The 23,534-nt window shown below is 51.5% G+C and overlaps 1 protein-coding gene across 18 annotated transcripts in view; it reads left to right on the forward strand.

Moving 5' to 3' along the window:
* TRPM4 (transient receptor potential cation channel subfamily M member 4) overlaps positions 1-23,534 on the forward strand; it is a 44,635-nt gene that overhangs the window by 11,673 nt on the left and 9,428 nt on the right. For 10 of the 18 annotated variants that reach the window (XR_013530833.1, XR_008478441.2, XR_008478443.2 and 7 more), the window contains 11 exons: positions 1,504-1,565; positions 1,717-1,908; positions 2,152-2,251; positions 6,749-6,861; positions 7,621-7,965; positions 8,134-8,268; positions 11,726-11,855; positions 12,029-12,174; positions 13,631-13,743; positions 14,115-14,192; positions 17,471-17,893. Coding sequence is in view for 13 of the 18 variants with exons in the window: in XM_035285307.3 (XP_035141198.3) it covers positions 1,504-1,565; positions 1,717-1,908; positions 2,152-2,251; positions 6,749-6,861; positions 7,621-7,965; positions 8,134-8,268; positions 11,726-11,855; positions 12,029-12,174; positions 13,631-13,743; positions 14,115-14,192; positions 17,471-17,893 (1,837 nt within the window). In the remaining 5 variants the exon portion in view is untranslated. The remainder of the gene's footprint in view (positions 1-1,503; positions 1,566-1,716; positions 1,909-2,151; positions 2,252-6,748; positions 6,862-7,620; positions 7,966-8,133; positions 8,269-11,725; positions 11,856-12,028; positions 12,175-13,630; positions 13,744-14,114; positions 14,193-17,470; positions 17,894-23,534) is intronic. The other 8 variants (XR_013530834.1, XM_035285308.3, XM_078359384.1 and 5 more) reach the window with 3 other exon arrangements.

Here is a 23,534-nt window from a genome sequence, read left to right on the forward strand (position 1 = left end):
TTTTTAGTAGAGATGGCGTTTCACCATGTTGGCCAGGCTGGTCTCCAACTGTTGACCTCAGGTGATCACCCCCCTCAGCCTCCCAAAGTGCTGGGATTACAGGCGTGAGCCGCCAGACCAGCTTACTTTCTAATTTTAATGGCTATAGAGTTAGTATAGAAGTATCTTGGCCGGGCCAGAGATCGAGACCATCCTGGTCAACATGGTGAAACCCCGTCTCTACTCAAAATACAAAAAATTAGCTGGGCATGGTGGCGCGTGCCTGTAATCCCAGCTACTCAGGAGGCTGAGGCAGGAGAATTGCCTGAACCCAGGAGGCGGAGGTTGCGGTGAGCCGAGATCGCGCCATTGCACTCCAGCCTGGGTCTCAAAAAAAAAAAAGAAGTATCTTTATGGTGCATTTGGGCTTTGGTGAATATGTAGATTGCGTGGCTGGGCGTGGTGGCTCACGCCTGTAATCCAAGCACTTTGGAGGCCAAGGCGGTTGGATCACCTGAGGTCGGGAGTTCAAGAATATCTAGATTGTGTTTGGATAGTCCTTTCTACTCCTATTTCCTTCACTTTCTATTTCAACTTTCAGCCTCTCAGGCTCCTGGATGGTTAATTAATTACAGGATTGACTCATACAAGAAACACCTGCCTCATTCAGGGTCTCAGGAGTCCAGGCCCTCAGCCCCTCCCCCTTGGGGATTAAGCGTTACTGTCTTCAAAATCTAGCTCCCGTGATCCCAGCACTTTGGGAGGCCAAAGTGGGAGGATCCCTTGAGCCCAGGAATTAGAGACCATTCTGGGCAAGATGGCAAGACCTTTGTCTCTGCCAAAAATTAAAAAATCAGCTGGGCATGGTGGTGTGTGCCTGTGGTCCCAGCTACCTAGGGGGCTGAGGTAGGTTGACTGCTGAGGTGTGATCATGCCCCTGTGCTCCAGCCTGGGCGATAGGGAGACCCTGTCTCAAACATTAGGCTGGTGCGGTGGCCCATACTTGTAATCCCAGCACTTTGGGAGGCCAAGCGGATCACAAGGTCAAGAGATGAAGACCGTTCTGTCCAACGTGGTGAAACCCTGTCTCTACTGAAAATATAAGGCCGGGAGTGGTGGCGCATGCCTGTAAGCCCAGCACTTTGAGAGGCCCAGGTGGGCAAATCATGCGTTCAGGAGTTCGAGACCAGCCTGGCCAAAATGGGGAAACCCTGTCTCTACTGAAATAGAAAAAAATAGCTGGTGTAGTGGCAGGCACCTGTAGTCCCAGCTACTTGGGAAGCTGAGACTTAAACCTGGGAGGTGGAGGTTGCAGTGAGCTGAGATCACACCACTGCACTCCAGCCTGGGCAACAGAGCGAGATACTGCGTCAAAAAGAAAGAAAGAAAGAAAGAAATGACAATTCCAAGGAACAGAGGAAAAGGCTGATGTTTGCCCCAGGGACTCCTGGGAAATGTGGTTTCCTCCTATCTCCAGCAAAGGCTGATGGGAGGTAACCAAGCCCCCTTCTCTTCTTGCCTCAGGGACTGGAATTGACATCCCTGTCCTGCTCCTCCTGATTGATGGTGATGAGAAGATGTTGATGGTATAGGGGCCTGGATGCCTGGGACTAAGGGGGAAGGAGGGTGGGGGCCAGGACTCCTGGGTCCTGAGTCTTAGGGAGGATCTGGGAGTCTGACCCCAGGTAGGGTGAAGAACCTGCCTTCTCTGACATGACTCTCCCCTTTCTTCTGTAGCAAATAGAGAATGCCACCCAGGCCCAGCTCCCCTGTCTCCTGGTGGCTGGCTCTGGAGGGGCTGCAGACTGCCTGGCAGAGACCTTGGAAGACACTCTGGCCCTCGGGAGTGGGGGAGCCAGGCAAGGTGAAATCCAAGATCGAATCCGGCGTTTCTTTCCCAAAGGGGACCCTGAGGTCCTGCGGGCCCAGGTAGGACATTGGGGGCTCAACTCTGGATTTTGAGATGGGAGGGAACTGGGGATTTGGGCTCCTGGGTCTGAAGGAAGGGGGACTGGGGTTGGACTTCCAGGTTCCAGGAGGAGAGAGTAGAGCGTGCTGGGCGCCTAGACTGTTAGGTCCTGGAGGGCAATGTCCTTCTCCCTCCCTTTGGACACGGCCTGCAGGTGCTGGGATGGGGGCCGGGCTAGGGATGCATAGTTTGCTGTTCCGCAGGTGGAGAGGATTATGACCCGGAAGGAGCTCCTGACAGTCTATTCTTCTGAGGATGGGGCTGAGGAATTCGAGACCATAGTTTTGAAGGCCCTCGTGAAGGGTAAAAGTCGTGCCCTCCAGCCCTCCCCTCTCTCAGTTCAGCACCTTCCCCGGCCTGCCTGGGCACTTCATCCACACGCTCTAATCTAAGGCCCGTTGCCCCCTTCCCTCTCATGTCCTTCACCTCTGGGGCTTTGCGTGGTGCTATTTGGGCAGCTTTCCCAGATGCTTTGATTATGTTTCGTTATCCATTCTTTCATCTTTCTGTCCATCCACGTGTGCAGATCGAGCTTTCCATCTCTTCACCTACCTGTCCTTCCAGTCATCCTTTGTTCTTCCACCCATCCATCCTTTCACCTGTCTATCAACACAGACACTGACAATTCCACCCACTCATCCATGCATCCATCCATCTTTTCACCTATCCATCCACAGATCACTAACAATTCCATCCACTCATCCATCTATCCATCCATCCATCTTTTCACCTATCCATCCACAGATCACTAACAATTCCATCCACTCATCCATCTATCCATCCGTCCATCCTTTCACCTATCCATCCACAGATCACTGACAATTCCATCCACTCATCCATCCACCCATCCATCCATCTTTTCACCTATCCATCCACAGATCACTGATAATTCCATCCACTCATCCATCCATCCATCCATCCAGCTTTTCACCAATCCATCCACAGATCACTGACAATTCCATCCACTCATCCATCTATCCATCTTTTCACCTATCTATCCACAGATCACTGACAATTCCATCCACTCATCCATCCATCCATCTTTTCACCTATCCATCCACGGATCACTGACAATTCCATCCACTCCTTCTTCCAACCAACCATCTGTCATCCATTTAGCCATTTAAACGCCCGATTCAATCTACCTGTTCATCTTGTCATTCATCTATCCAGTGTTCTTCCATCTATGCATCCACCCACCCGTTCTTCCTTTACTTCGTGCCTCTGATATGCGTGAAGCACTCTAGTTAGAATGAAGAAAGCATTGTCTCCCAGTGAAGAAGTCCAAATATTTCACTAGGAATGGCAGCTCGAAGGACTGAATGACGAAAACCAAGGCGAGAGTGTAATGGAAGGGGCTGGGGTGGGGCTCCTTTCTTATTTATTTATTGAGACAAGGTGTTGCCCTGTAGCCCAGGCTGGAGTGCAGTGGTGTGATCATGGCTCACTGCAGTCTTAACTTCCCAGGCTCATGTGATCCTCCCCACTCTGCCTCCCAAGTAGCTGGGACCACACCTGCCTGCCCCTGCACCTGGCAAATTCAATTTTTGTTTGTTTGTTTGTTTACAGGCTCTGGTAGGGTAGAAAGAGCAGTTACTTTCGACTTTGGGATCAGACAAAACTGAATTTAAATCCCAGCACGGGCCTGGCGCAGTGACTCACGCCTGCAATCCCAGCACTTTGGGAGGCTGAGGTGGGTGGATACTTGAGGTCAGGAGTTCGAGACCAGCCTGGACAACACGATGAAACCCCATATCTACTAAAAATATAAAAGTTAGCTGGGGTGGCAAGCGCCTGTAATTTCAACTACTTGGGAGGCTGAGGCAGGAGAATTGCTTGAACCTAGGAGGGAGAGGCTGTAGTGGGCCGAGATGGCGCCATTGCACTCCACCCTGGATGACAGAACGGGACAAAACCCAACAAACAAAAAAACCAGCTTGGCCCCTTCCTTGCTGTATGACCTTTAGAAAGCAGCTTCCCCTCTCTGAGCCTCAGTTTCTCTCTGTGGAAAATGGAGATAGTATCTTGCAAGAGTGTTATAAGCCTACAAGACAATGTTGTGCTCGATCCCTGGTGGGGGCCCAAGAAGAGGGAGCTCTTCTTTTTTTTTGAGACAGAGTTTCGCTCTTGTCACCCAGGCTGGAGTGCAATGGCACGATCTGGGCTCACCGCAACCTCTGCCTCCTGGGTTCAAGCAGTTCTCCTGCCTCAGCCTCCCAAGTAGCTGGGACTACAGGTGTGCGTTGACCAGGATGGTCTTGATCTCTTGACCTCATGATCCACCCGCCTCGGCCTCCCAAAGTGCTGTGATTACAGGCGTGAGCCACTGTGCTGGGCCGGGAGCTCTTCTTAATATGATTTGGTTTCCTCTGGGGGCACGTCCTTCCATATAAGATAACTCTCAGTGGGCGAATCCGATTCACTCTGCGGAGGTTAACTCGGCAGCCTCCTGGGAGAAAATAAGGCAGTTCTGTGTGATGTGGTTTGAGGGGGTGGAGTTGTGGGCCCAGCAGAAGTGGAAGTGATCGAAGTTCACTGGGGAAATTGGAGATGGCTTGATGGGTTTGGGGATAGCAGGGTTGAATGGATGGAGTTTCAACAAGAAGGAGGAGGCAACGTCATGAACGCTTCTTAGTCCGGCGTGGGCAGGCCCGGTGCTGCGCGCCTGGCGTGTCTTAGTCCGGCGTGGGCAGGCCGGGTGCTGCGCGGCTGCTGTGTCTTAGTCCCGCGCGGGCAGGCCGGGCGCTGCGCTGCTGCTGCGTGTTAGTCCGGCGTGGGCAGGCCCGGTGCTGCATGGCTGGCGTGTCTTAGTCCGGCGTGGGCAGGCCCGGCGCTGCGCGGCTGCTGTGCTCTTTTCTTCTTCGTCTTCCCTCCTGGCCTGCAAGGATTTTCACCCCATTTTGCAGCTGAAAACACTGAGGCTCAGGGAGAGGAAAATGGCCCAAGGTCGTCCAGCTCGTAGCAGGGACCAGGCTTTTCCTGCAAGTCCTTATAATTCTCAAGCCCATTGCAAGTGGCATGTCTGGAGAGAGGTCGGGGCTCGCAGGGTTGACATGCGGCACTGGTGTGAAGGGAGTGTTGGTGACAAGTCCAGTGAGGTGGGTGGGTGGGGCGTCCAGGTGACAAATGGTGTCAGATTAAGGCAGGATATAAAGCAATATATTATTATTATTTATATATGTTTTGGAGAGTCTCACTCTGTCACCCAGGCTGGAGTGCAGTGGTGCCATCTTGGCTCACTGCAACCTCCACCTCCCGGGTTCAAGTGATTCTCCTGCCTCAGCCTCCCAAGTAGCTGGGACTACAGGCATGTGCCACCATGCCTGGCTAATTTTTTGGATTTTAGTAGAGACAGGGTTTCACCATGTTGCCCAGGCTGGTCTTGAACTCCTGAGCTCAGGGAATCCACCCACCTCAGCCTCCCAAAGTGCTAGAATTACAGGGAGCCATCACGCCCAGCCTGTAAAGCCAGATATTATAAACGATGTTCTTTCCTTCTTTGGAACCATGGGGAAAGTAGGGGAGCTTCATAGACTCGTAGAAAATCGTAGAAAAGCCCGCTCTGAATGGACGTCTGGGCTTTGAAAAAGCACATAAAGCCACGTGGTCCTCGCCATGTTACTGCCTTTCCTGGGGGGTTCTGCTTCCTCAGCTACAACCTGAGAGATTACACTGGCCAAGCTGCAGTCCGCGTGGACCTTCTTCCCGAAGTTACTATCACTGATTACGGTGCTATGAAGGGGGCACCACTATTCCCACTTAACAGATGAGGAAACCGAGGCTCCCAAGGTTCAGTGGCTTTCCTGAAGTCATTCAGTCAGTATGGCGGACAGGGGATTGGAACCCGTGTCTGCCCGCGCCAGAGCCCGGTGCTCGTCTGCACTACAGGAGATCACCTCTTCCTGTGCTGCCAGTGTTTGCAGCAACCGAAATGAGATGAATTTGTTTTGGAGATAGATTTGGAGCAAGTGAAGGCGGGAGGAAAACCTAACTCCATGTCATAACAGACGCCCTTCAGGGCGTCTGCACGTGTTTGGATCAAGTTTTTAAAGGTTGCTTGTTCTCTCTTGGGGCTTCAGGGACCTCCAGGGTCTCTCGGAGTCACTCTCATGTTCAGATTTTTTCCAATCTCATTTTCCGCTGTCGTCACCTCTTCCCCTTACAACACACCCCAAGTTTCAGAAATCAGAGTGACTCACATTTGTCATCGGCTGCTGTGTTTTCTCATACCCCACCTTTGCTTCTGCTGTTCCTGCTGCTTTGAACGCTCTTTTCCCACCTTAGACACACACCTCCCGATGCTGGTGGCCTTTCAAGGCGCTACCTCAACACCCGTCCTCCAGGAGCTCTCTTGGGCCACTCCACACGTCTGTGACCGTAGCCCCCTCTGAGCCCTAATCAGATTTACCCACCTCTGAGGGCACCAAGCACTCTGAGGGTAGTTATATGTTGGGGAGACATATTTCCCCCAATAGAAGCAGCTCCTTCAGGGTAGAAACTGTATCTCTCCATCCCCTCCACTGCCTGGTCCATAACATACCTCAATAAATATTAAACGAATAAGTGATTCCCTTTCTTTCTTCTTGGGGGCTGTAAGCTAGTGGTCTGCGCTCTGGCCCTGAGCCAGATGACCTTATGCCTATGATAACCTGACTGCTTAAAGACCCCCACCCTCTGCCCAGTGGCACCCCCTTTACGAAGAGTTTAAAAGTCAGGCACGCAAAATCGAAACAAAATAGACATTCATCAGATGTCCCTCCTCCCCTGACTTCTTGCCCCTTCTCCCTCTCATCCTTCCAGCCTGTGGAAGCTCAGAGGCCTCAGCTTACCTGGACGAGCTGCGTTTGGCTGTGGCTTGGAACCGCGTGGACATTGCCCAGAGCGAACTCTTTCGGGGGGACATCCAGTGGCGGGTGAGGGGTCAGGGCCTGAGGGTTGGGCATCCTGACAAAGGGACTGTGCTCTCCTCCCTCCCTGTCTTCTTGGGCGCCCCTCCACGCTGCCTTCCGTTATGGCCTGTCCAGCCTTCCCTTAATCGTCCATTGATCTCTGATTGTCTATCTGACCTCTCCTGTTTCCTCTCTCCCCATCCATCCATCTGTCTGTCCATCTGTCTATCTATCCACTCCGTACATCCATCTATCCATCTTTTCATTCATCCATCTGTTCATTCATCCATCCCTCCATCCATCCATTTGTCCATCTATCCATTCATCCATCCATCCATAGTTCCATCCATCCATCTGTCCGTCCATCCATCCATCCATCCATCCATTCGTCCATCCATCCATTCATCCATCCATCCATAGTTCCATCCATCCATCTGTCCGTCCATCCATCCATCCATCCGTCCATCCATCTATTGATCCATCCATCTGTCATCCATCCATCCATCTGTCCACCCATCCGTCTGTCTATCCATCTATCCATCCATCCATCTTCCATCTGTCCATCCATCCATCGGTCCATCCATCCATCCATCCATATTTCCATCTATCCATCCATCTGTCCATCCATCCATCCATCTATCCACCCACCCACCCACCCATCCACCTATCCATCCATCCATTCATTCATCCACCCAGCCATCTGTTCCTCATACCCTTGTACCCCTGTCTCTTGTCCTTAACTTTTGAGCTAATCTCTTCCTCCATTCATCCCACCCCCACCAGTCCTTCCATCTCGAGGCCTCCCTCATGGACGCCCTGCTGAATGACCGGCCGGAGTTCGTGCGCTTGCTCATCTCCCATGGCCTCAGCCTGGGCCACTTCCTGACCCCGACACGCCTGGCCCAACTCTATAGCGCAGCGCCCCCCAACTCGCTCATCCACAACCTTTTGGACCAGGCGTCCCACGGTGCAGGCACCAAAGCCCTAGCTCTAAAAGGGGAAGCTGTGGAGCCCCGGCTCCCTGATGTGGGGCACGTGCTGAGGATGCTTCTGGGGAAGATGTGTGCACCGAGATACCCCGCCAGGGGCACCGCGGAACCTCACCCAGGCCAGGGCTTCGAGGAGAGTGTAAGGACTGGGCAAAGCTGGAGTGGGGACCCCTGGAAGGACTTGGAGCAGGACTACATCAGGGATGGGGCGTGGCCAGAGCAGGGGGTGTGGCCAACCAGGGGCAGGGGTGGCAGTGGCCAGTGTTGAGGAGTGGCTAGTCCTCACCACGCCTCCTTTTCCTGGCAGAAGTTTCTACTCCAGGACAAGGCCCCCTCAAGGTCCTCGCTGGACGCTGGCCTTGGGCAGGCCTCCTGGGGTGACCTGCTCCTTTGGGCGCTGCTGCTGAACAGGGCACAGATGGCCATGTACTTCTGGGAGAAGGTGAGTGGTGACTTGGTGCTCCTGCATCCCTGTCCTTTAGCCCACTGGATGCCAGCGTTCCCCATGCAATTCCCAGACCGCTGACATCGCCGGACAGCTGCCCCATCCTCCACCCCGATACATGCCTCCAACTGCTTCCTCTTTCTTTCTTTCTTTTATTTTTGAGATGGAGTCTCGCTTACTGTAATCTAGGCTGCAGTGCAGTGGCACAGTCTCGGCTCACTGCAACCTCCACCTCCCGGGTTTGAGGTTGATTCTCTTGCCTCAGCCTCCTGAGTAGCTGGGATTACAGGCACGTGCCACCATGCCCAGCTAATTTTTGTATTTGTAGTAGAGACAAAGTTTCACCATGTTGGCCAGGCTGGTCTTGAACTCCTGACCTCATGATCTGCCTGCTTTGGCCTCCCAAAGTGCTGGGATTACAGGTGTGAGCCACCATGCCCAGCCTGCTTCCTCTTTCTTTTCTCTCTCTTATATCATACATTATTTTTTATTTTTATTTATTTATTTTTTGAGATGGAGTGTCACTCTGTTGCCCAGGCTGGAGTACACTGGCATGGTCTTGCCTCACTGCAACCTCCACCTCCTGGGTTCAAGTGATTCTCCTGCCTCAGCCTTTCGAGTAACTAGGATTACAGGCACCAGGCACCCTCCACCACAGCCAGCTAATTTTTCTATTTTTAGTAGAGACGGGGTTTCACCATGTTGGCCAGGCTAGTCTCGAACTCCTGACCTTGTGATTTGCCTGCCTCGACTTCCCAAAGTGCTGGGATTACAGGCATGAGCCACTGCGCCTGGCCTGTTTTTTATTTTTCCAGACAGTCTCACTCTATTGCTCAGGCTGGAGTGCAGTGGCATGATCTCGGCTCACTGCAACCTCCGTCTCTCAGGTTCAAGTGATTCTCCTGCCTCAGCCTTCTGAGTAGCTGGGATTACAGGCGTTCGCCACCACTCCCAGCTAAATTTTGTATTTTTAGTAGAGACCGGCTTTCACCATGTTGGTCAGGCTGGTTTTGAACTCCTGACCTCATTATCTGTCTGCCTCAACCTCCCAAAGTGCTGGGATTACAGGTTAGAGCCACTGGGCGTGGCCCACTGTGGCTACATATAGAAGCAGTTTTTGGAAACTTAGCCGCGCTGTTTGCAATCCTGCTTTCGTCTTCACTTCCTGCTTGAGCCGAGCCTCAAGTTCAGCTAGAGCTTCAGGCTTTCTCTGGTATTTTCTGAGCGTGCCTCGAGCCCTAGTCATGCATCTCGCCTTCTGGATTTCCTGGTACACGAGGAAGCTTTTCAGAGCCCCTACTCCCCCAAGTACTTCCTTTCATGGCCCCTTTCCTCCCAAGCTGCTTGGTGTATCTGTTGCTGCCTCTGCTGGGCTGTCTTGCCTCAGGTGGCTGTGGCTAATTCATCCCTGCTGCTTCCCTGGGAAAGTTCTAAGGCAGGTGAAGCACAGTCAAGCCCTTGAGCTGTTACTGCAGGGAGCCACCAGACAGGGCCACACACACGACCACAGTTCTTAGGGAGTAAGGTCTGAACTGCGTCCTCTAGTACCAGCGACCCACACCAGGAATGTGTTTTTGTCTGGTGGTTTGTCTGGTGGATGTGTTTTGGCTGCTGCTGAGCTGGGGATCTGGGGGCTAAGTCAAATGTCACAGTGCCCTCTTACTGAAATTTAGTAGTTTCTTCATTAAGCATTTTTTTTTTCTTTTTTTTTGAGATGGAGTTTCGCTCTTGTTCCCCAGGCTGGAGTGCAGTGGCATGATCTCGGCTCGCTGCAATCTCTACCTCCCAGGTTCAAGAGATTCTCCTGCCTCAGCCTCCTGAGTAGCTGGAATTATAGGCCTCCACCACCACACCTGGCTAATTTTTTGTATTTTTAGTAGAAACGGGATTTCATCATGTTGACCAGGCTGGTCTCAAACTCCTGACCTCACGTGATCCACCTGCCTTGACCTCCCAGAGTGCTGGGATTACAGGCACAAGCCACCGCGCCTGGCCTCATTAAGCATTTTCTTGTTTTGTTTTTTTTTTTTTTGTAAGTTTTTGATTAGATTCCAAAATTCTAGAAAAGTTGATTCTGGCAGTTTTTGATAGCTATCGATTGCTTTTGTGGAAGGATGAAGTTTTGAAGTCCCCTGCACTGCCAGTTTTGGTCACCTCTCCAAGTGCTTTCAGAAACTGTAATTGTTAGAGACAGGGTCTTCCTCAGTCATCCAGGCTGGAGCACAGTGGCAGGATCGGGGCTCATTGCAGCCTCAACTTCCTGGGCTCATTCAGTCCTCCTGCTTCAGCTTCCCTAGTAGCTTGGACTACAGGAGCGCACCACCATGCCTGGCTAACTAAGAGAAAAAATTTCTTTTTTTGTAGACATGGAGTCTCGCTGTGTTGCCTAGGCTGGTCTTGAATTCCTGGGCTCCAGCAATCCTCCTGCATTTGTAATCGTCCAGTGGGTTCAGCTTGCCCGCTGCCTAGACAGAGCCGATTTATCAAAACGGGGAAATTGCAATGGAGAAAGAGTAATTCATGTGAAGTTGGCTGTGCAGGAGACTGGAGTTTTATTATTACTCAAATTAGTCTCCCTGAGCATTCGGGGATCAGAGCGTTTAAAGCTAATTTGGTGGGTAGCGGTTTGGGAAGTGGGGAGTGCTGACTGGTCAGGCTGGAGATGGACTCACAGGGTCTCAGTGTCTTCTGTTCCTGGACAGGATGCAGAACTAGTTGGGCCAGATGACCTGTCTGGGTGGTGTCAGCTGATCCATCGAGTACAGGGTTTGCAAAATATCTCCAGCACTCATCTTAGATTTTACAATAGTGATGTTACCCCAGGAGCAATCTGGGGAGGTTCACAGTCTTGGAGCCAGAGGCTGCATGACCCCTAAACTGTAATTTCTAGTCTTATAGCTAATTTATTAGTCCTGCAAAGGCAGACTGGTCCCCAGCAAGAAGGGGTTCTTTTTGGGAAAGGGCTGTCATTAATCTGTTTCAGAGTCAAACCAGGAATGGAATTCCTTCCTAAAGTTAGTTCAGCCTATGCCTACGAATGAGCAAGGGCAGCAAGATGGAGTCAGTTAGTCTGATTTCTTCCCCTGTCATAATTTCCTCCGTTATAATTTTTGCAAAGGTGGTTTCACCTCAGCCTCCCAATGTGCTGGGATTACAGTCATGAGCCACTTTACCCAGCCTCCAACTGGGTCTTGACCTGTCTGTGGCTGCGAAATTTATTTTACCTCCAACCCAGCCCCTGACTTGTATCCCTGGTCTCTGAGCCACCTGACTTCTGACATTTTCAACTGACATTCAGTTTCTTCCAGATCCATCTCCAAACGCGACTTCATCTTTCGCCTCTGATGACTCCAGTTAGCTTCTGACCTCTGGCTCTGTCCCTTCCCTTGACCTCAGGCTTTCTCCCCTTCTGTGACCCCTCCCTGACCCATCCATGCCCTCTTTGTCTCTCCAGGGTTCCAATGCAGTTTCCTCTGCTCTTGGGGCCTGTTTGCTGCTCCGGGTGATGGCACGCCTGGAGCCTGATGCTGAGGAGGCAGCGCGGAGGAAAGACCTGGCAACCAAGTTTGAGGGGATGGGCGTTGGTACGTGGGGCATGGTGCCTGGGAGCAGAGATGGCGGCTACCACTGGAGGTGGCATCTCCCAACTCTCCTCACATATTCCTGTGCCATCCCCTTAAATTCCCTTTCCTCTCCCTTTACACCGTCACCCTACTCCTTCCCAACCCTGTCACATAACTAACTCCTCTACCCCTAGACCTCTATGGTAAGTGCTATCACAGCAGTGAGGTAAGGGCTGCCCGCCTCCTCTTCCGTCGCTGCCCGCTCTGGGGGGATGCCACTTGCCTCCAGCTGGCCATGCAAGCTGATGCCCGTGCCTTCCTTGCCCAGGATGGAGTACAGGTGAGTATCTGCAACACCAACATCCCAGACAGTCTCCAAGTCAACTCTGGGAAGTATGGGGACGAGCCCCTGCCATTGGGAACAGCCATGGTCTGGATCAGCCCCTCTCCCTGGAGACTACCCAGAAAGTCTCTCTTCTCTCAGAAAGGCTGCTCTTCCCATAAGAAGCCTCACTCCTTTCCACCAAAAGCCAACCTTCCCATAGCAAAGCCCATCTTCCTAAAAAGTTCCACTCCAGATAGAGAAACTCTTGGTGACCCTATCCGGAAGTTCTACCTTTAACCTAGGAAGTCCTTCCTGCTTCCACAGAACAGCCCATTTCTTTCAAAGGAAGTCCTAGCTCATCCACAGGAAGTCCCGCCTTATCCATAGGAAGTCCCGCCTCATCCACAGGAAGTATTTTCTACTTCCTTTAGAGGTCCCTAATTCCAGTTCTCAGCAATTAGAATGGCCTTACTGGACAATCACACACACACACACACACACATTTTGGACACAAAGTTTGGCCTAGGAAATCTCACCCTTCCTATAGGAAATCATCTCTCTTGAGAAGCCCTAATTGCTCCCAAATCTCTCCAATTTCTCAGTATTTTTAATTTAACTCTGTATTTTAATGTTCTCAGTATTTTTAATTTAACTCCGACAGGGGCTCAGAGTTCCACCTCAGTACAGGAAGTTGTGCCCACCCAACAGGAAGTCCCATCCTCATTTGTTGGAATGGTTTGGCTGACATTTCAAACAGCTACCCAGAGTCCCTTGTTGTGGATAGTGGTTAAACTCATGGATTCCAGCTGTACCACATACAAGCTGTGTTTCTTTTTTTTTTTTCTGAGACAGAGCCTTGCTCTATCACAGGCTGAAGTGCAGTACCACAATCTCAGCTCACTGCAGCCACCACCTCCCCAGTTCAAACAATTCTCCTGCCTCAACCTCCCGAGTAGATGGGACTACAAGCGCATGCTACCACACCTGACTAATTTTTGTATTTTTAGTAGAGATGGGGTTTCACCATGTTGGTCAGGATGGTCTTGATCTCCTGACCTCATGATCCGTCCACCTCAGCCTCCCAAAGTTCTGGGATTACAGGCATGAGCCACGGCGCCCAGCCAAGGCTGTGTTTCTTTGGGTCATTTCCTTAACTTCTCTGTGCCTCGTGTGTTAAGGAGGAGATAATAGTAGACAGTCCCTTGTATGTCAAGCATTGAGTGAACGAATCTACATAAAGTGCTTAGTTCTGTATCTGCCATATCGTGTCAACAGTGTTGGCTGTTGACAACTGCCAAACCCTGGCCCAAGTTGTCTTTGCCTTTCACCACCATTCCCCTACCTCAATAGTTGTAGCTGTGACATTGAGCACTTGCTCTGTGCTCTGCAGCTGTGGTCCAGCCCTTGCTGGGTGTCTAAGGGAGGGAGCTGTAGGGGAGATTTGGATCCTAATCCTGCCCACCCCCCACAGTCTCTGCTGACACAGAAGTGGTGGGGACACATGGCCAGCACCACACCCATCTGGGCCCTGGTTCTCGCCTTCTTTTGCCCCCCACTCATCTACACCAATTTCATCACCTTCAGGTCAGTCCCTGGGGTGACAGTGGTGGGAATGGGGGTGGAGTGCTCAGTTTCTCCTTCCTGCTTGCTCTGCCCACCTTTCTTCCCTGGTCTGCCCGTTATGCTCCTTCCCTGGGAATGGGACTCTCTCTCCCTCCACTAAGGGAGTGTTGTGGGAGTTGAGTTTTGTGGGGATCCGCCCTATGGTGTCTCTTGCAGCAGGTTCTCTGCCTTTCTGGCCCTGGCTCTCGAGGAAGCTCCCTTTTGGGTGACTTTAGGGGGCCACCTCTCTGTCTCTGCCACATGTCTGGGGGAAGAGGTTTGAGTTTTTCTGGAGAACTCCTCTCCACCTTCTCCTCCCCTCATTTCTCACTCTGTGCCTCCCTCCTTGCCAGGAAATCAGAAGAGGAGCCCACACAGGAGGATCTGGAGTCTGACCTGGACAGTGCTGCTAATGGGGAAGGGCCTGTCAGGTAAGTGGACCCCCCAGCACTGTGTGAGGTGGGGACACCCTGGACAGCTTCAGGACATGTGCCACTTCCACACTGTTAGTCCCCTCGAGTTGCTACAAGGAATACCTGAGGCTGGGTAATTTATAAAGAAAAGAGGTTGCATTGCTTCATGGTCCTGCAGGCTGTTCAGGAAGCATAGTGCTGGCATCTGCTACTGGTGAGCCCTCAGGACACTTCCACTCATGGCAGAAAGTGAGGGAGGAGTCAGTGTATCGCACAGTGAGAGCAGAAGCAGGAGTTAGGGGGTGGCACACACTTGTAAACAAACAGATCTCATGTGAATTACTGAGCAAAAAGTCACCAAAAGGATGGTGCTAAGCCATTTGTGAGGGACCCACTGCCAGGACCCAGATGCCTCCCACCAGGCCCCACCTCCAACATTAGGGATTACATTCCTTTTTCTTTTTTTCCCCTCCCTCCCTCCCTCCCTCCCTCCCTCCCTCCCTCCCTCCCTTCCTTCCTTCCTCCCTCCCTCTCTTTCTTTTCTTTTTCTTTCTCTCTTTCCCTTCCTTCCTTCCTTCCCTCCCTCCCTCCCTCCCTCCCTCCCTCCTTCCTTCCTTCCTCTCTTCCTTCCTTCCCCCCTTCCCCCCTTCTTTCTTTCTTGCTTTATTTTTCTTCTCCCTCTGTGGCCCAGGCTAGAGTGCAGTGATGCAGTCTCAGCTCACTGCACCGTCTGTTTCCTGGGTTCCTGATCCACCTGCCTCAGCCTCCCACGTAACTGGGACTACAGGTGTGTGCCACCACACCTGGCTAATTGTTGTTTTTGTTTTTGTTTTGAGATGGATTTTTGTTTTGTTTGATCTCTTGCTAGGCTGGTGTGCAGTGGCGCCATCTCAGTTCATTGCAACCTCTGTTTCCCAGGTTCAAGTGATTCTCCTGCCTCAGCTTCCTGAGTAGCTGAGGTTACAGGTGTGCGTCATTATGCCCAGCTAATTTTTTGTATTTTTGGTAGAGATGGGGTTTCACCATATTGGCCAGGCTGGTCTCCAACATGTGACCTTGTGATCCACCTGCCTCGGCCTCCCAAAGTTCTGGGATTATAGGCGTGAGCCTCCACACCCAGAGATTAGGAAGGAATAAACGTCCAAACTGTATCACACGTCCCATCAGGGACTGAGATACTGAGGAAGCTTCTCAAATGCCAAGTTCAGGGCTTGGCTCAAAAAGTGGTTCTGTCACCAAGGTGGCCATCACTAGAAACTGATTTGCTTCATGCTACAAGTACTTCCACTCCTCTGTAGCAAGCGAGATCAGTTCATTGCGGGGCTTTTAACCTATTTTTCTCATGGCCCCAAGGCCCCTGCTTCTAATCACTATGCTATGGTCCCCATAAAAGTGTTTTAAAATTCAGGCCTAAGCAAATGAAATAGAATATTTATCAAACTTTTTTTTTTTTTGAGATGAAGTCTCACTCTTGTTGCCCAGGCTGGAGTGCAGTGGCGTGATTTCGGCTCAGTGCAACCTCCACCTCCTGGGTTCAAGCAGTTCTTCTGCCTCAGTCTCCTGAGTAGCTGGGATTACAGGCATCTGCCACCACACTCACTAGTTTTTGTACTTTTAGTAGAGATGGGATTTTGCCACGTTGGCCAGGCAGTTCTCGAACTGCTGGCCTCAGGTGATCCACCTACTCCGGCCTCCCAGAGTGCTGGGATTACCGTGTGAGCCACTGTGCCGGCCTTTTGTTTGAGACCGAATCTCACTCTGTCCCCATTCTGGGCTGCGGTGCTGTGACCGGATCTCACTCTGTGTCCATCCTGGGCTGCAGTGGTGTGACCGGATCTCACTCTGTGCCCATCCTGGACTGCAGTGCTGTGACCGGATCTCACTCTGTGCCCATCCTGGGCTGCAGTGCTGTGACCGGATCTCACTCTGTGCCCATCCTGGGCTGCAGTGGTATGACCGGATCTCACTCTGTCCCCATCCTGGGCTGCAGTGGTGTGACCGGATCTCACTCTGTGCCCATCCTGGGCTGCAGTGGTGTGACCGGATCTCACTCTGTGCCCATCCTGGACTGCAGTGTTGTGACCGGATCTCACTCTGTCCCCATCCTGGGCTGCAGTGGTGTGACCGGATCTCACTCTGTCCCCATCCTGGGCTGCAGTGGTGTGACCGGATCTCACTCTGTCCCCATCCTGGGCTGCAGTGCTGTGACCGGATCTCACTCTGTCCCCATCCTGGGCTGCAGTGCTGTGACCGGATCTCACTCTGTGCCCATCCTGGGCTGCAGTGCTGTGACCGGATCTCACTCTGTCCCCATCCTGGGCTGCAGTGCTGTGACCGGATCTCACTCTGTCCCCATCCTGGGCTGCAGTGCTGTGACCGGATCTCACTCTGTCCCCATCCTGGGCTGCAGTGCTGTGACCGGATCTCACTCTGTCCCCATCCTGGGCTGCAGTGCTGTGACCGGATCTCACTCTGTCCCTATCCTGGACTGCAGTGCTGTGACCGGATCTCACTCTGTCCCTATCCTGGGCTGCAGTGCTGTGACCGGATCTCACTCTGTCCCCATCCTGGGCTGCAGTGCTGTGACCGGATCTCACTCTGTCCCCATCCTGGGCTGCAGTGGTGTGACCGGATCTCACTCTGTCCCCATCCTGGGCTGCAGTGCTGTGACCGTGGCTTCTTACAGCCATGACCTTCTGTGCTCAAGTGACCCTCCCCCCTCAGCCTCCCAACTAGCTAGGACCACAAGCATGTGCCACCGGACCTGGCTAATTAAAAAAAAATTTTTTTTTTTAAAGTCTGGGTCTTGCTAAGTCCAACTCCTCAGCTCAAGCGATCTGTCCCCCTCTTGACGGGAGATCTCATAAGTCAGAGTTTAGATACAAGGGAAAAAGCTGAGAAGTGGGCCTGTAATCGCAGCATTTTGGGAGGTCGAGGCGGGCAGATCACCTGAGGTCGGGAGTCAGTGACCAGCCTGGTCAATACGGTGAAACCCCGTCTCTACTAAAAATACAAAAATTAGCCGAGCGCACCTGTAGTCCCAGCTACTTGGCAGGCTGAGGCAGGAGAGTCACTTGAACCCAGGAGGTGGAGAGCTCCCTCCAGCCTAGTGACAGAGCGAGACTCCATCTTAAAAACAAAAGGAAACAAAGCCAAGAAGGGGGAGCTGGGCAGACGAGTTTTGGGTTTCGCATCAGGCAGGGTCAGATGTGGCCGGCCAGAAGTCTACATCATGGTGGAGATCAGGACTCAGGGGTCAGAGTGAGGCCTCCTCCCTTCTCTTCTCTCCCCCACAGGCTGGAGGACCCCGCGGAGAGGACGTCACTGGGGGTCGCACGCCAGCCGGGCCGCCGGGGCTGCTGCGTGGGGCACGGGTTCCTGCGCCGCTGGGTGCAATTCTGGTGCGCTCCGGTGACGGTCTTCATGGGCAACGTGGTCAGCTACCTGCTGTTCCTGCTGCTGTTTGCGCGGGTGCTGCTCGTGGACTTCCAGCCCTCGCCGCCCGGCGGCCTGGAGCTGCTGCTCTACTTCTGGGCTTTCACGCTGCTGTGCGAGGAGCTGCGCCAGGGCCTGAGCGGGGGCTGGGGCAGCCTGGCCAGTGGGGGCCCCGGGCCTGGTCATGCCTCGCTGCGCCAGCGCCTGCAGCTCTACCTCGCCGACAGCTGGAACCAGTGCGACCTAGTGGCCCTCACCTGCTTCCTCCTGGGCGTAGGCTGCCGGTGAGTGCCCCGGGGTCCTGGAACCCCCGTCCCTGGCCACCTCTCATCCTCCCTGCCCACTCCGGGGTCTCCACTCTGTGGTCTCCCCTCCGGGGTCTCCACTTCTGGGTTTCCCGAAGCCGGGCAGCAGGTCAAGCCAACCTGGCTGACTGGAGAAAAACAGAACTCCTTAGGAAAGTTGGGCGTGACGACTGCCCCGGGGTAATTGGCTGGCACCTGGAGATCTGGCTCTAGGGACGGCAGGATTCTAGAGAAAGCCCCACTGTCCGCCACTCACTCAGCCTCTGCTGTTTATTGCTAGGTGTGAAAGTTACCAGATATTTCTGGGAGGCCTTACCTTACCTCCTCCCTCCTCTTCATCCACACAGCTTGTATGTCTCAGGCCTTGCCCTCCTTCTCCCAACTTTCTTTCTTTCTTTCTTTCTTTTTTTTGTTTGTTTTTTTAGATGGAGTCTTGAGACTCTGCCCCCCAGGCTGGAGTGCAGCTGCGTGATCTCGGCTCACTGCAACCTCTGCCTCCCGGGTTCAAGCGATTCTCCTGCCTCAGCCTCCCTTGTAGCTAAGATTACAGGCACCTGCCACTCCACCTAGCTAATTTTTTTTGTATTTTTAGTAGAGACGGGGTTTCACTATGTTGGCCAGGCTGGTCTCAAACTCCTGATCTCATGATTCGCCCACCTCGGTCTTTCAAAGTACTGGGATTACAGGTCTGTCTTCTTTCTTATCTTTCCTTTCCTTCCCTTTCCCTTTCCCTTTCCCTTTCCTTTCTTCTTTCTTTCCTTCCTTCCTTCCTTCCTTCCTTCCTTCCTTCCTTCCTTCCTTCCTTCCTTCCTTCCTCTCTCTCTTCCTTCCTTCTTTCTTTCTTTTTTTTGATGGAGTCTTGCTCTGTTTCCCAGGCTGGAGTGCAGTGGTGTGACCTTGGCTCACTGCAACCTCTGCCTCCTGGGTTGAAGAAATTCTCATATTTCAGCCCTCCAAGTAGCTGGGATTACAGGCGTGCACCACCATGACTGGCTAATTAGTAGAGTTGGGGTTTCACCATGTTGGCCATGCTGGCCTCAAACACCTAACCTCAGGTGATCCGCCCGCCTCGGCCTCCCAAGGTGCTAGGATTACAGGCGTGAGCCACTGGGCCCAGCTTTCTTTTTCTTTGGTCGTGACGGAGTCTTGCTATGTTGCCCAGGCTGGTCTTGAACTCCTGGCCTCCCACATTGACCTCCCAGTGTGCTCGAATGACCAGCATGAGCAACTGCGCCTGGCCCCTGATTGATTTTATATTCAGGGCAGTTAAAGTCATTTCAGTTATTTTCGGTTTTACTTTATGAAATTGTTTCAACTTAGTTAATTGTTATTGGGGTTAAGTTTTAGAACACATTTGATTCCTCATTGATGTTTTGGTTCGTACTGAATTTTGCCAAAGTCTAGGGTCTGTGTCTGTCAATCGCCCTTGGTGCCTGTTAGCTCTTTCGTGTCCAGTTTTCCTGGGTCAGATTTCATAGCTTCAAATTTCATCAGGGAGGCTGGAATGCTCTGCCAACACTTTTGTTTTTTTGAGACAGAGTCTTGCTCTGTGGCCCAGGCTGGAGTGCAGTGGCTCGATCTCGTCTCACTCCAACCTCCACCTCCTGGGTTCAAGCGATTCTCCTGCCTCAGCCTCCTGAGTAGCTGCCTTGCTATGTTGGAATTACAGGTGGGATTTCAGACACCTGCCACTGCACCTGGCTAATGTTTTTGTATTTTTAGTAGAGACGAGGTTTCACCATGTTGGCCAGGCTGGTTTTCCAACTCCTGACCTCAGGTGATCCACCCCTCTCTGCCTCCCAAATCTGTCAACTTTTAAGTCATGAAACCCTTGGCTGTTTCTGTTTATTTCTTAGCTAAGTCTACACAAAAAACCAATTGTGAGGAATTTTCCTCAACTGTTTTCTGTTGCGGGGACTGGGCCACGTGGTGTTAGTTAATTTCCTCCCCAGTTTCCAGACCATGTCTTTAGTTCCCGAAGGGAGGGGAAGGCGTAGGTCAGAATGTCCTTGGGAACAAATCGCCTTGTCTTTGGGTCTTGGCACATGCTGTTCCCATTCCCAAAACTCTTCCCTTCTCTCTTCTGCCAAGCCAAGTCTGACCCTTCCTGCGACGTCATCTGCTGCCCCTGCCTTTGGAAGCCTTTCTTACCCTCCTTCCACCCTGGGTCCCTGTCTGGTGGTGCCCTGTGTTCTTGGATGAGGTCTGTGCGAACCTACCTTTGACAGCCAAAGGGAGCTGAAAGAGGCTGACAAATCCAGCTTCTCAGAAATAAATATTTAATGAGGATTTATGAACAGAAGTCCTGTCTCAAGGTGGATCCCTCAGCCCACCCTCCAGAAAATATTCATTCTAATTTTTTTTTTCTTTTTTTTTGAGACGGAGTTTCGCTCTTGTTACCCAGGCTGGAGTGCAATGGCGCGATCTCGGCTCACCACAACCTCTGCCTCATGGGTTCAAGCAATTCTCCTGCCTCAGCCTCCCGAGTAGCTGGGATTACAGGCACGCGCCACCATGCCCAGCTAATTTTTGTATTTTTAGTAGAGACGGGGTTTCACCTTGTTGACCAGGATGGTCTCGATCTCTTGACCTCGTGATCCACCTGCCTCGGCCTCCCAAAGTGCTGGGATTACAGGCATGAGCCACCGTGCCTGGCCTCTGAATTTGTTTTTTGAAGATAGACACCAGGTCTCACTAGATTGGTCAGATTGGTCTTACACTCCTGGCCTCAAATAGTCCTCCCACCTCGATTTCCCTAAAGTGTTAGGATTATAGGTGTGAGCCACTGTGCCCAGCTCAGAAAGCTGTAAGCCCTTTTTGTAAAACACGTGCAGCTGGTTTAGAGGGTTTGGGAAACTCTGGCCACTGCGGAAGTTGGATAAGCATCTTTATGAGGGGTTATCTCTGCCACAGGCATTTCTTTACGAGGGGTTATCTGTACAGAGATCACGGGTCATTGAAGCCTCACCCAAGACATCCTCTTGCCTCAGCCTGTTGAATAGTTAGGACTACAGGCACCTGCCACGTGTCCAGCTAATTTTTTTTTGATATATTTTTTTTTTGGTAGAGATGGAGTTTCACCGTGTTACCCAGGCTATAACATTTTAAAATTTAATTTGATATTTTTATGGAGACATGTCTTGCTCTGTTGCCCAGGCTGGAGTGCAGTGGCATGATCACAGCTCACTGTAGCCTCAACCTCCCTGGCTGAAGCCATTCTCTTAACTCAGCCTCCCCAGTAGCTGGGACTACAGGCACGCACCACCACATCTGCTTAATTTTAATTTTTATTTTTTGGTAGACACAGGATCTCAAGATCTCACTATGTGCCCCAGCTGGTATCACACTCCTAGCCTCAAGGGATCCTCCTGCCTCAGCCTCCCAAAGTGTTGGCATTACAGGTGTAAGCCACTGCACCCGGCAACATCTTTTCAGTATCAGCTATTACAAAAAAAATGCAGAAATGTGGTCCCACTGAACTAGAGGAAATGAATGAAGGACACAGAGTATAAATCAAAGATTTCCTGCCACTGTTGCAAGCATCCTGCTGTTCTCAGTGGTTTCCACCATCAGTAGTTTGGTGCACATCCTGTCTGTTCTTTTTCTATTCATTTACATGGACAAGTACACATAATTCTCTTTATACCAATTACATGATATTTATGTATCTTCTGGTAACTTTTTCTTTCTCTTTTTTGGAGACGGAGTCCACTCTGTTACCCAGGCAGGAGTGCAGTGGCACGATCTCAACTCATTGCAACCTCTGCCTACCTGAGCAACTGGGATTACAGGCATCTGCCACCACATCCAGCTGACTTTTTGTATTTTAGTAGAGGTGGAGTTTCACCGTGTTGCCCAGGCTTGTCTCCAACTCCTGACCTTGCAATCCGCCTGCCTCGGCCTCCCAAAGTGCTGGGACTACTGGCATGAGCCATTGTGCCCAGCCTTCTTTTTCTTTTTTTAAAAGACAAGGTCTCACGAGGTTGCCCAGGCTGTTCTTGAACTTCTGGGCTCAAGCAGTCCTCCCACGTCAGCCTCAAAAACCCTTTTTCTTTTTCTCTGCAATGTGTCCCAAGATTCTTTCTATGTCAATACGGTATTTGCAAATGTACTTTATTTTTTGAAAACGCCACATCAGATTCCAGAAGAAAGAATTTTAGCCGTCCTTGACTACAGATCAGATGAGACACACTTCTTGACAGAATTTAAGGAATGTGGTGTTTTCCTAAGGCAGTGAAACAAAAATTCTGAGCTTCAGGAGAAGGAAATCAGCCTAAGAATTTCTCAACAACATCTCTTTCATTTTCTACTCCAGATAATATGAGGGCAAGTGCTGTGGCTCACGCCTGCAATCCCAGCAATTTGCAAGGCTGAGGAGGGAGGGTTGCTTGAGGCCAGGAGTTTGAGATCAGCCTGGGCAACATAACAAGACCCTGTCTCTACCAAAAATTTAAAAAGTGGGCCAGGCTCGATGACTCACATCTGTAATCACAGCACTTCAAGAGGCTGAGGTGGGTGGATCACCAGAGGTAGGGAGTTCGAGACCAGCCTGACCAACATGGAGAAACCCCATCTCTAATAAAAATACAAAATTAGCAGGGCATGGTGGCACATGCCTGTAATCCCAGCTACTCAGGCTGAGGCACGAGAATCAATCACTTGAACCCTGGAGGCAGAGGTTTCAGTGAGCTGAGATTGCACCATTGCACTGTAGCCTGGGCAACAAGAGCAAAACTCTGTCTCAAAAAAAAGAAAAAAAATTAAAAAAATGAGCCAGGCACAGTGATACGCCTTGTAGTCCCAGGTACCTAGAAAGCTGAGGCTGGAGCCCAGGAGGAGTTTGAGGCTGCAGTGAACTATGATTGTGCCACTATACTCAAGCCCGGGTGATGGCAAGACTCTGTCTCTTAAAAAAAAAGAAAAGGTAATATAAAAAGTTTTTAAAATTTAATTTTAGTTTTTATTTTTGGAGACAGGTTCTCAGCTTGTTGCCCAGGCTGGAGTGCAGCGGTGTGATCTTGGCTCACTGCACGCTCTTCCTCCTGGGCTCAAGCGATCCTCTCACCTCAGCCTCCAGAGTAGCTGGGACTACAGGCACAGGGCACCACAGCTGGCTAATTTTTGTATTTTTTGTAGAGATAGAGGCTGCCATGTTTCCCAGGCTAATGTAAAGTTCTGATCAGATAATTGCTGCTCTGCTTCCAGTTCTCTGCTGATGGGGTCTCCTCCCTCCCTCCCTTCCTTCCTTTCTTTTTCCTTCTCTCTTTCCCTCTCCCCACTCCCTCCCTCCCTCCTGGCTGCTAGGACACTCCTCCTTTTGAGGAGAGCCAACAGAAAGCTTTGTGGACACAACCTGGTGACTGGTTTTCTTTGTCTGTTTTTGTTCTCTTTCTTTCTTTTTTTCTTGAGACAGAGTTTTGCTGTGTTGCCCAGGCTGGAGTACAATGGGATGATCTTGGCTCACTGCAACCTCCACCTCCTGGGTTCAAGCGATTCTCCTGCCTCAGCCTCCTGAGTAGCTGGGATTACAGGCGTGCACCACTACACTCAACTAATTTTTTTTTTTTTTTTTGGGTAAAGATGGGGTTTTGCCCTCTTGACTAGGTTGATGTCAAACTCC

This window comes from Callithrix jacchus, chromosome 22, assembly GCF_049354715.1.
Source record: "Callithrix jacchus isolate 240 chromosome 22, calJac240_pri, whole genome shotgun sequence".
NCBI lineage: Eukaryota > Metazoa > Chordata > Mammalia > Primates > Cebidae > Callithrix > Callithrix jacchus.